This window comes from Sceloporus occidentalis, unplaced genomic scaffold (genome assembly GCF_023333645.1).
Source record: "Sceloporus occidentalis isolate IW3139 unplaced genomic scaffold, rSceOcc1.0.p SCAF_7, whole genome shotgun sequence".
Taxonomy (NCBI): domain Eukaryota; kingdom Metazoa; phylum Chordata; class Lepidosauria; order Squamata; family Phrynosomatidae; genus Sceloporus; species Sceloporus occidentalis.
The window spans coordinates 40,358,435-40,371,795 of NW_028316987.1; the positions used below are offsets into that span (position 1 = coordinate 40,358,435).

The 13,361-nt window shown below is 39.1% G+C and overlaps 1 protein-coding gene across 14 annotated transcripts in view; it reads right to left on the reverse strand.

Moving 5' to 3' along the window:
• The window catches only part of ARPP21 (cAMP regulated phosphoprotein 21), a 251,859-nt gene that overhangs the window by 3,910 nt on the left and 234,588 nt on the right, over positions 1–13,361 (reverse strand). For all 14 annotated transcript variants that reach the window (XM_089532674.1, XM_089532679.1, XM_089532669.1 and 11 more), the window contains one exon: positions 788–939. In XM_089532674.1, the coding sequence (XP_089388800.1) occupies positions 788–939 (152 nt within the window). The remainder of the gene's footprint in view (positions 1–787; positions 940–13,361) is intronic.

Sequence of the window (13,361 nt, forward strand, 5' to 3'; positions counted from 1 at the left end):
TTCCTAATAAGCCTAATGACAACTGAGACGTTATTTAGAAATTCTGGAGCAAAAACAGACTGCCCATTTGCCCCGGCTTGGAGGCAGCGGCAGAGAGTGATGTTTAGACACTGCATGCTCTCATGCCACTACCAAGCAGACATCATGCCACTTGCCAGACCACATGGTGGGCAGCTTTGCGGCACTCTGGCAGCATGGCATTTATACGCTGCATGCTGCAGGAGCACTGCAAAGCTGTGGCAGCGGTGGACAAGCTGACTTTTTGCCAGCTCAAAAAGGAGTAGCATTTTGCTGCTTCTTTTTGTCCTGGCAAACAGCTGGGTTGGGGGTGTGGCATGCAGTTGCCATGGCCCCAACCTGGCGTTCAAAGGGGCAGTGTCAAGGCACCCCTTCAGAACCATCTATTTTGGCCCTTTGCTGCTGCTGTGTGTGTGTGAGTGCATGCATCTGCACATCACTTTAGGGTTTTCTTAGGCAAGGAATACACAGAAGTGTTTTGCTAGTTCCTTCCTCTGAAATATAGCCTACAGACCTGAAATATAGACCTGGTAGTCTCCCATCCAAGTTCTCACCAAGGCTGACCCTGCTTAGTTTCCAAGATCAGATTGGAACTGGTTTCTTTAGGACAGTTAGGCTAGAATTATTTTATTAACCACATTTTTATGTGTGCTTTTAGGCAGAGACACCTTTTGTGAGCAAACTCTTCCATCTGGATTCCCTTTGCCAGGACCCTTTCATTCCCCAAATTACTGGTCCTAAGACCAGGCATTCCATAGTTACTTCATACCTGATAAGACGACATGGTTGGGTACTGGACCATCATGCCTTGCACCTGATTTCCCTGTTGATTATTCATTAGGTTCTGACTTTGGGTAGAATGTTGCATTCCCATGAGTCCTTGGAACCCTTGTTGTTGATTAGGCAAGACAGACTGATAACCTGGAAGAAACAAGATATTTTTAGCCTTTAGATGTACACCAGAAATTCTTGCAGACAGCAGGCTTTCCCATTTTTTTCTCAAGTCTTTCTGTTATGGCAATATCAGAAAGAAAAAAAATATCAGGCAAAGATGGCACTGTAGCAAATAAGTTTTGTTTTGGTTTCATCCTTTGCTTATGTAAACAGAGACTGAATGTTACAAGGTCTATAAAACTGAAATACCTCTGTGTTTAGTAAATTGCATTAAACGATCCTACTCCACATGAAGTCTAATTGTTGTTAACTGCCTTTGAATTGGGCCTCCTCATGGCTACACTGTGGATGAGACATCTCCAAGACACCCTATCCTCCCCACGATGCTTAGGTCCTGTAGATTCAGAAATAGCCATCTGGCACATGGTCTTCCTCTTTTTCTGCTACCTTCTACTTTTCCTCACATTATTGTCTTTTCTAATTATTCATGCCTTCTCATGATATGGCCAAAATATGACAACCTCAGTTTTGTCATCTTGACTTCCAGGGAGAGTTCAGGTTTGATCTGTTGTTGGATCCATTTGTTAGTCTTTTTGGCCAGCCACAGTATCCTCAGCACTCTTCTCCAGCACCTCACATGAACGGGTTTTCTTTCTGTCTACTACTGTTTTTACTAATTACTTATATTTTAAAAATTATCTAATTATTTATATTTTTAAAAAATCTGATATATTTTTAAAAAAATACATTTTGGTTTTATAATCCTACACTACAGATGACAACCTGTTAGGCAGTTATGAGGTTGTAAGCTAGACTTACAACTTCGTAACTGTTTTGTATTCACATTAATGATTGTGGCACGATTGTTACAACCACAAATGCCCTTAAACTCCACCTTAAAATCTAGGCAGCACTGAGTGAAAGAGTTCTGAGGTGAGGGTGAGCAGTGTTCAAGAAAAAAAGCTACCACCCACCAATAAGTGACAATGCAATGTGGAGTTGCTAAAGGCCTCAAGGATCTGGTTGCTGCCTCACAGCTCATTGGTGGGAAGGGGTGGTACATTCATCCTTCAGCACCCCACTTGCCAGTGTCACAGAACCCCTTCACTTGATAAACCTTCCTTGCTTTAAGAGTGGGCTCTTAGGAGTTGGATTGATAGATGGAGCATAACTACAACATTGTATCTATGTGTCTGACACAGGACCTTCATCATCATTTTCATAGCTACTATACTATGCATTATTATAAAATATTACTTTCAATTTATATCCTGCTTGAGTATTTCTTATTTCAGACATGCTGTATTTGAAAAATAAAATGAAAAATAATGTGACAGAAGAAAGAGAAAGAAAGAAAGAAAGTAGGCACACAGGCAGCTGCAGTGACACTTCTGTCTGTAAACTTTCAGAACTGCCAATCATTGTGAGTTGTTGGGGGGGGGGGTGATAATAAAATATCACCTGGAAAGACATTTTTAATATGAAGTAATACAATCCCTCTGGCCAGGTGTGCTGTATGTGCACAAGTCTTCAGAGGAAAAGTTATTAGCTCTCAATGGAGTGACATTTGCAGCGATGTTGTTTGCTTTCTATTTCCTTGCACAATTGAGAGATGTCTACCTGATGATCTCTGAGTCGTGAGGTATATTGAACAACAAACTACTCATGAATAGAAATTGAGCTTCTATGACAGTCATATACTTTCACATGGAAATAACATAGTATTTGCTTCCTGAAGAAACTCTTATTTGCCTGAAGTATGTTTATTCTCTGAGTGTCCTACCAAGTCAAAGAATAGCATTATACATAATTGAATACAAAGAGAGAGAGAGAGAGAGAGAGAGAGAGAGATCCACGCAGATATTAAAAAGTAAGTAGAATTTATGTGAAAATATGTTCAGTTTCAAGCTGCCCTTGGATCTACAGCTGCATATTTCAGAAGATGAAATTACTTTATGAACCTAAAATGTTTTTTCATTTCTCATTTCTTGTGCATATTACTTCAGGGCTGTGTATGTATGTATGTATGTATGCATGCGCGCATACACACACACACACACACACACACGTGTATATATAGCTGTGATTCTGTATGAGCTAGGTAGCTACATAACCACCTAAGTTATGTAGCTAAGTAGTACCTCCTAGTCCGACCCTTACAATTCTCACTTATCAGGCAGCAACAAAACAAAGTGCAACAGATTTCTAGTGTGACAAAAGCAGGGTCACTGTTGCAATTCTCCCTCGCACTGGAGATCATGTGTGGGAGAGAAGTGGAAAAGTCCCTGATTAATAGGGGAACAGACCCCTTTTGCTGGCTGTAATTGAGGACTGGGGGACTTCCATGTATTTCCTAAACTAGTGAACAAACAGGGATCATGAATACTGCACAGATATTTGTTTTCTTTGCACAAAAGCCCATGTGTGAATTTTGCACAGAATAGGTCCTAAACTGCAACAATTCTCATTAGTGCAGATTTCTCCTCTTCAGGGTTTCCTGGCATAAGAAAAACATTTTCTGACCATTTTTCAAATATTTTCCAATATTCTTTCCATTCGTATTGCTCTGCCAGTGGCAGAGACCATTTTCAGATTGTTATTGAACAACGTTGCTTTCTAAATTTTCAGTCCTGAATCTCACTCTCCCTCCCTCCCCCCTCTCTATATATGGCAGCATGGCATACAGATACAGGAAGGGTTTCTTTTTAAGGATAAGAGATCTTTTGTATTGGAACAGGGGGAAATTGGCTGCCTCCCAAAGCAGAATGAAACCTATTCAAACTGCATAAATTGCAGTAAAACCTAGAAAGGGCAAAGCAACTGTTCTTCATGCTTGCTCTTCTGCTCATTAGCTTTCATACTACATAAAGTGTAATCCTTGAAAGCCACTTTACTGTCCCCAGAGAACATACGTACACGGCTTATTTTCCAACCGCAGTACACGTCAGATGAACCATCCTATTACTGCATGCTCCCAGGCCTCTTTACTGCAATTATACCAGCCTCCATGTTATCTCTGCTATAAAGGCAGGTTCTTCTTCTTCTTCTTCTTTTTAATCAGGACAAACATAAGACACATTGTTAAACAGCCAGAGGAATGAGCTTGCACAGAATTTCAATATGTGCCTCCAAGGAAAAAGGGAGTACTGGATTTCCTGTGTAAATGGACATGGCTGTCATCTTATTGAGGTAATTTTCTGAACTTTTATGATCCATGCAGACAGCAGACAACTTAAAGCATTCCCAGAGGGAACGTTGTTGTATGAAAGGCCCACCTCTGTTTTAATTCCTTAATGAGCCCATGGTGCTTAAAAGATAGAACACAACAGTCCCATACCTCTCCCAACAATGGTACGCAAGGGTGTAATTAAAGTAGGTCTGGTGTTCTAATGAATGCAGCCTAGATCTTTTTGCAAATTAGAAGTCTATTCTGGAAGAAGCAGGTCCTCTATTTATTTTCGAGATTTAGACTGAAGGCAGCTATGAACCTCAAATCCCAAGCCAGCATTTTGCTTTAAGATAAAGAGGATTTTAGTAGCCAAATCTCAGACTAACATACCAAGCTTTGCCTTTGGCCCTGGGAAAGATTTGCTATTTAATCTTCTGGTATAAATTTACAAGTCATAAGAGAGTAAAAATGTCACCAAAGCTTAAGTGGCTTAGGAAAAGGAATCCTGTTGTCAAGAGCGACTTACAAATTTTAGAATCTCATGTCACCATAGCTTTTGAAAACACTCCAAGCACTGAAGCACTGCAGTGGCTCATACGTTATTCAGTTTCATGAGGTTTGTGCTTTAGGGCACGTGTAAGCCATTTTGTACAAATGTACTTGTAGTAACACCAATGTCTTTCAGGCATATGGATTCTAGTGCTCTCTAAGACAGGGTCAATAACCTCACTCAATATGCACTCAACCATGTTTCTTGTTTCCTTTCCTTTGAGTCATGAATGCTGTAAAAGTGCCACTCTTGGCCTGTCTTTACAAGCAAACTACGTAATTATTTACCCCAGTCAAATGCTATCCAGATTATGGTACTGCCCTTGAGATGTACCCAATTTCAAGATGTATGCATACTATAGCCTCTGTTTTTTTGCCCTTCTGATGTTAGTCATATCAGCTAAACCCAAATCATGCTAAAGAGAGATGCTAAGAGTAACAAAAATAACTGCATGTAATTGGTTTGGAGAGTTGCAAATTTGCTGGATACCCAAAAGAACAAAGGAATATACCTGAGAACAAATCTGCCAATATGTATTCAAAATCTCAGAACAGTCTGTTGTTTGTTCATTACTAGTTATCTACCATGTAATTTTAGACAATTAATGGTCCTTAATCAAAATGTTTCAGCTGATTAAGGAAAGTATTACATGGAGTTGCATGAATCAAGTAAGCAACATATCTTACATTCGCTTAGAGGTAAAAACATTTGTCATAGTTATTAATTCATTAAAATATTTATAGCCTTCCTTACAGAATATAATATCTCAGGGCATTAATATAAAAGCTCTTAAGACACCATACAGTGACATCAATTTAACTAATTTAAAACAGTTTAAAAGGGATTCTTTTCTTTCTCCTTTTCCTTTGTTGGTTGGGGTTCCACAGTGCTCTGTTTTAGGCACATTGTTATTTTCTTTATACACTTTATCTCTTGGTAATCTTATCAGTTTGTATGGTTTTCAATATCATCTTTATGCTGATGATATGCAGTTGTACTTTTCTACTCCAGAACTTTCTTCGGATATTGAACAACGTGTTACATCATGTCTTTCAGTTTTCTCATCATGGATGCTTCACTGGTGTCTAAAACTTAACATGGCTTAAGACAGAACTACTAATCTTTCTTCCAAAACCTACTTTACAATACACATTTTCTATCACAGTCAATAATGTTCTCATCCATCCTGTGAAGGAAGCACATAGCCTTGGCTTCATTTTTGATTCTTTTTTGTTTCCTCAGATCCTCTCTCACATCTTCCCACACAGTACCCACCCGCACTAATGGAACATAGAGGAGTCTCTATCCTTAATCAAATTTCAATCCTTGGGAAGATGTCTATAGGAAGGAGACCTCTTTGAGTCCTGAGGTCCCAAGCTGTTTAGGACTTTGAATGTCATCACAAGCCTGCTGGATTCAGAGCAGAAATATGATGGTAACCATTGCTACTATTTTAAGACTGGTGTCATATTATTTCTATATGACACTCTAGTAGACAATTTAGCTGTTGCATTTTGTACTACTTGAAACATCAAAGTCAGCCCCAATTTCATTGTGCTGCATAATCTAACCAGCACGTGTACTACTGTGACTAGGCTAAGGTGATACTAAATATCCTGAGCCAAGAATTCACCAATTCAATTTAGTTCATTTTTATTACAGTCATAGACCAGCACAAGAATTCACCAGGGTGTCCAATGGCAAAGATGGAACTATGAATACTCCCAAGCCATACACCTACTCTTTCAGCAGGGGAAGTGCAATTTCATCTGTGGCAGGAAACTTCATACCAGACCAAGATCAAAAATGCTTGTTAAGATGCACAGTAGGACTTCTTTCTTTAAAGTACAGTACCAGATTTTAGAAAACGTATTTCTTTTTCTTTTATGCCAGTTGGTGGATTCTGATTCTTCTAGTCAGACAAAGTAGAACTTGCATGCTTTGACAGTGTCACTTTTGAAATTCTCATCAGCTTGCAATATGTGATCTGTACGTGACACACATAGAAATCACTTTGGAAGGAAATGATTTTGATTACAAGAGCAGTGAGGGGGAGGACAGGACATGTACAACTTTCCCATTTCCCTCTGATTACTTTCTTGAACCAAATCTCTCCAGCAGCTTTTCCCTTACAAGATTCTAGAAGCAAGTGCTCAAGGATAAATGTCTGCAATCTTGCAGGATTCAGTGTAGGAAATTACTCTGGGGTCACATACAGCATCTCATCTATTCTGGGATGCTCCTAGAGTATTCTGGTTCTTGAGCTGCCCTAGATTCCCTCCATTACTTCTGCACTCCATAGCGATGCTGGGTGGTTGTCTACATGCACATTCCCAGTGTGCTGCCCAGTGCTTCCATCACTGGCATGGGTCCTTCCCTCTGGGGTCAGAAATGAGGCACCAAGCATCAGTCATATGCATGGGTGCCTCATTGTAACCTCAGAGGGAGGAACCTGTGCTAGTGATGGTGGTGGCAGGTGGCACAGCAGGACGCTTGTGTAACCACAGCAGGAAGCCCAGCACTGTTACTAAGTGCTCTGGATGTTCCTTTAAAATCCAGAGCAAAATGTAAATTATTTTAAGCCAGTTAAAGAGAGGGAAAAGGTGGATTTGGTGCAGAACTGGCATTACATTGTGAGGACAATCTGCACTTGAATCTGGATTTGGCCCTGCATTTTGAACACAAGTCACAGTGAGGGTGTATTTGTGTGGGGGGGAGGGGGGTTACCTGGTTCATTTGGCCCACATAAACATGCCCTCAGTCTCCATACTTCATCCATGGCTTCTCCACTCAAAGGTCTTCTACCTTGCTTTTCTTTAAAAGTGAATGCATGCTTACAGGGTTCTGGAAATACATTTACATGTAGCCCTGTAGTTCCCATAACTCTTATCTGGTTTCCATAGTAAAACATGATATCAGGGTTAGAGCTTACTTCCACTGGTGCATTATTTTTATCTAAAAGTTATCACCCCTACAATGCAATTGGAAATCAATATGGAGATTTTGCTAAATTTCTTTAGTGGTAATATCAATTGCTGTTGTGTGCATTTCCAACATACGGCGACCCTAAGGTGAACTTATCATATGGTTTTCTTGGCAAGATTCTTGGCAAGACTTGCCCAAGGTCACCCATTGGGTTTCCATGGCTATGCAGGCATTCAAACCCTGGTCTCCAGAGTGCTAGGCCAATGCTCGAACCACTACACCACATTGACTCTTAGCAATATCAGTTGTCTTTCAGATTGTTCAAGATGGGGAAAAAATCTTTTAAGCTGGTACACTCTGGTTATTTTCATTGACAATACCACTGTGACAAATAGCTTTAGACTGATTACAACAGCAGCAATGCAATTCTGTGTAGCTACAGCTATACATGAGCAGAGTTTTGGATTAGAATCCTCTGTAGATAATTTCTGCTAGCATAGTATCTTGTAATATTTTCAACTTTAAAATTGCCTTTGTTTCTAATACACAGACTAGCCTCCAAGATGTATTCTTCTCCAGGCTGAAGATTATTTATATTAATATTGCCATGCTAAAAAAGTTCCTTTGTCTTTTTTTGAAGCTAATATGCAAGCTAATTGCAATTTAGGGAAATACAAGCTAAACTGCAGTATTGCAGAGCAAAGAAAATAGGGACTAAACTAGAACAACAGGTTGCCTCTAGCTGAGCAACTCCCCCTTTTCAACCATTTCCACTATCACACGCACACACATAATCAATATAATAAAATGGCACTTTATTTTTTGCAGACTTAAATGGCTTCTAATTTGAATAGTGATGGCAATCCTGCAGTCTATTCAAATAGCTCTTTAAAAGAAGAAACAATCAAGAGTTTGGAATGATGGAATGGTGTGAAGCCTAGAGCGAAGCTCTTTCTGTGATAGTGAAGGGAGTCTAGAATTTTTCAGGTAATTTGTTATTTGTTCTCGGCAGCACTCCTATGTCTGATTGCTATGAAGGAGGGAAAAGTAACTGTATCAGATGTTCTAATAATACACTTTGGGGTGAGGACTGACAGTGCAATTTTGAAATTATGCAAAAGTTGGTCTTTTTTGCCCTGCTAATCAACTTACACATACTCTAAGGAAATGGTGTTCCTGAGGCCCTTTTCCATTCATGACAGATATATGCAAATAGAGAATTGTGCAGCGTAGCCAAGTGAATAGAAGCAGCAGTATTTATTGATAACAATGGGCAGGATTCTGTTGCTCACTGCTTCTTAAGTGGTACAACTCCTGGTTATCTAAATGATTCTGAAGATAAGTTCTTGTACATGCCAGTTTCCCCATATGAACAAGAACCCTGAAAAATCATGTGTATAGGAGCCTATCCAATTCTGACTCATGGTTTCCACATGAGGAAAGTGACATTACAAGGTGGTGAGGCTAGCATGCTTTCTTCCTGATGTGTTAGATGAACATCACAATTCATGCTATTTGAATCTGTGAGGAATCCTAATCCTTCCTAATCTAAGGAACCTAGAAGTTATTTGGGACTACCCATTGCCAGGCTTATCTTTGTACTAGTATGGTGGTTGTGTTCCTGGGTTCAAGAAGGCTTGTATCTGGTGTAACTCAGATTCTCCCTCATCCCATACGTTCTCTCCACCTTTTTGGCCTTTCTGGCTGCAGATTGTAACCAACAAAACAGTTCTACCAGCAGATTGATGTGAGATCAAGTAACCTCCAAAGGGTTCCACCCACTGAAGACAATTTGTGGCAGATGAGAGGCCTGTGCCTAATTTGGACCCCTTTCCACAATATAGCTAGTGTATCTTTGAGATAGGACTGGACCTATCAAATGAAAGTGATGCAATAGATCTTTTCCATAAATCTATTTTTATTTCTGAATTTTGTACAAAGCACCATGCAAGTGTAGTTTGCTGCAATTTTCAGTTCCTTCACATTATTTCTTCTGTATTATTATTTGATAATAACTGCCAAAAAAGAAAAGAAAAGAAAGAAAAAGGCCAATCTTGAAGTGTACAGGCACACATGTAGATCAGTTAAACAACACATTAAAAAACCAGTTTAGTGTATCCATGTAATTGCTTTCACAGTGTATTATCAATATATACATGCAAGCTTGTAACAAACATAAATAGAAGATAAGGGACTGAAACAGACAACCTGAAAGGAGTGATCTCTGGTTGCTCCGGCCATGATTGCTCTGGGACTGTGGCAATTGTATGGCCTGCTCCCAAAGTGGACCACCACCACAGTCCCAAACAGGCCAGCAGCAAAAACAGATTAAATCTACTCCTTTTGCTGGTGGCTTTGGGCTGCCTTAGGTAGCCTCAGAATGACTTCCAGTTGCATCAGTGGCATGCATCACCTAAAAGCCATGCCCTCAAAACAGTCAGAAGCCACTTTATTTGGCCCGTCTGTTTCGGGCCATAGATAAACTGAAAACGGTGGCAAATGGTGTTTGCTACTATTCTGGAATTAAATACTAGACATTCTCTTAGATAAGCTAGACATTAACAGGGATAAAATAACAGGTCAGAGTGAACAAGGAGTGCAATGCCATTAACATCCCTACCACTACTAATAAAGAAAATGCACCCATCCCTAATATTTTGTATCCTGTATCACTCTCATAGCTATCCAGAAAAACTCTGTGGAGCACTTTGGATCTCTCTGTTTGTGTGTTCTAAGTATGAGTGTACATTAAAATGCACATTTCAATGTCCATCCAAAAGTAGATGCTATCCTTAGTTTTAAGTGGAAGTCACATTTACATCTCCCTTTTTAAAAAGTTCACTACCTTGAATATAAGTTTATTTCCAAACTATAATTATCGTTTCCCTGGATTTAAAAACAGAACCTAACAAGCAGAAGTATGATTGGGAATAATTGTTGATCTATTACTTCTCCACTGGAGACAGAACCTACTGGATCAACATGGGAACTGTATATATACAGATATACAGATAAATACAGTCGGCTCTTCTTATACACTGATTTTTTTATAAATGGATTCAAGCATCCATGGTTTGAAAATGTTCAAAAAAAGTATACATTTCAAATATCAAACCTTGATTTTCCATTTTTTATAAGGGACACCATTTTGCTATGTCATTATATTTAATGGGACTTGAGCTTACACAGATTTGGTTATCCACAGGGGATCTTTGAACCAAGCCCCAGTGTATAACAGGGTCCGCTTACTATGCAGATGCATTTCTTCCTTTTCTTTTTCAAGACATTGTGAAATATATCCTGGATTCCATTATTTTCATATGAGGGCCTGGATTTGATTTTACTGACTTCAAGAAAGTATATACAAAGTCAATATTTAGACACAAACCTTTTACTCATTCTTCATTAATAAAACAACACAGGTCTTCTTGGTGGCTTCCCTTCCCAGAGAGGTCACACTGGCACCTTCCTTGTTATCATTCTATTTGCTATTGGACAGGTAAAAACCTTTTTATTTCAGCAGATCTTGGAAGATTGATTGTTCAAGAGGAAAGGATCTTGCTGGTTTTTGCATCTGCTGTTACCTTTTAATGATTTATGTTTTAATCAGATTTACAATTTTTTAAACAATTTAATCACAGTTTTAACTTTGGTGTGTTGTGACGCTATAGCTATGTTTAACTGTTGCAACCTGACTTCAGACCCAAACTAGGAGAAAGGCAGGATGATGCTGACGATAGAAACAACAACATCTTACACACACACACTCACTCACATGGAGAGAGAGGTAAAGATAAGGGTAAATGCTCCCCTTTGACATAACTGTCTAGTTGTAACCAACTGTCTAGTTGTGATCATCTTTATTACTAAACCGAACTCACTCTGTCATGTGGCACCTTCCAATAATTAGAACTGGCATCTTAGCCACCACATATACATATGTACATACATACATATATATTTAATGAGTACCTCAGAACACTTTCTTATTACAGGCAGAATGGAAAACTAACTTCATGTGAGGACGAAAAACCAGTCTCTATGGGTACCCACATGCACAACCCCAAAAACACACAATCCCCTTCTTCTCAACATGCATTTAATGGCATACTTTCACTTAGTCTCAGTTCACCAAGCATTTTAGACAATGCTATCAAAATGAATTATTACTTAAGTGACTTTCTCAAAGCAAAATATGGAAAATGCCAAATACTAGGATGGAATGTTTATGTTTCTACAAAAGGAAAAAGATATACTGTTAAAAGATAAAGAAGTCTGAACTATCTCTTACTGTCACTGTTGGTACCAGTGTAAAAAAGCCAAGGTAAAGCACATTTCTGACTATTTACTTAATAAATTCAAATAGTAGTATTCTTCTGATGACAGATATATCTTTACAACCAAATTTTTAATTAAGGTAGTTTGACATTTCAAGTTTTTCTTTCTCTTTTCTCTCCAAGGGAACAGCAGGTAAGGTCAAGCCTATGGCTTATGGGAGGAAAGTGAATGAAGGATGGCTCCTAGGAGATGTGGTATTATTAACAAGAAAACGAAACAGGGCATAGCTGAAAAAAATTAAAGATAAATGATCACACTTGGATTTTTTTTATGCTATCCGAACAGAGAACTCAAGAGAGCTTTCATTTGACACAATAGTAGCCATTTAAATAGAAAATAAATGAATGAAGAAATATGAATTCAAACTAGGGAATCACTTCCTTGGTGCAAGAAAGTACTTAATCTATTCTTCCCTCATACAAAAAGCATTTTCAAAAAACACCTCAGCTTTGAGAATGTCTCGATATTGGAAAATGGTTTCCTATTGAAATGTAACCTTGCTCCTGCTGTTCTCTGGCTTTATACTCCTTGAGGTATCCTTCTGTTTCTATCCTTCAAGATATCCTTGTGGTATTTTTTAAAAAAACCCTTTCAGTATTACGCTACACCTCAGCAGTGCCTTTTGTATAAAATGAAACTCAAGGCTGCCACATGATTTTGAAAAGAAACATTAATGTTTTAAAAATGTGAGCCCTTCACTGAGGCAAAATACTGCAAGAACAAGCAGCCACATTTACTTCTGCTTGCAGCATTCTAAATCAAGAACTTCATTATCAAATCAGTTGACTGAAGTCCAATAATGTGTCCAAAGTACTGAGCCCAACAAGAACTCATTAATAATACAGTCAGCCCTTCTTATACATGGATTTTTAATACACATGGTTTGAAAATGTTCAAAAAAAGTATACATTTCAAATATCAAACCTCAATTTTCCAATTTTTATAAGGGATACCATTTTGCGATGTCATTATATTTAATGGGACTTGAGCATCCACGGATTTTGCTATCCACGGGGGATCTTGGAACCAAACCCAAGTGTATAACAAGGGTCCACTGTATACTCTAGGCACGTATACTCAGAGGTAAGTCCCACTGAATTCATTGGGACAAGTTGTGGTTTCATAAGGATATTGAGAAATCCAGAACTATGAGCAGTATCCAAATGGGATATTCCACTGATGAATGAGAAATCCAGTGTAACCTGGGCGGGTTACAGACCGCCAAAAAATACGTATGGAATACGTATTAGGTTAGGAAGGGGCGGTGCTTCCACACACCCCTAACCCTAGTATGTATTCCATACGTACAACGTGGCAGTGCCCCTTCCACATGGGGGCCGCCATGTTTACGTATCGGACGCATAGCGTCCAGACGTGTCGCGGCGCCTATGATGTCGCGAATGCGCCAGTGGTGCCTCGCGACGTCACAGAGGCGCCGCAAGAAGGAGCTCCATTTTGGAGCTCCTT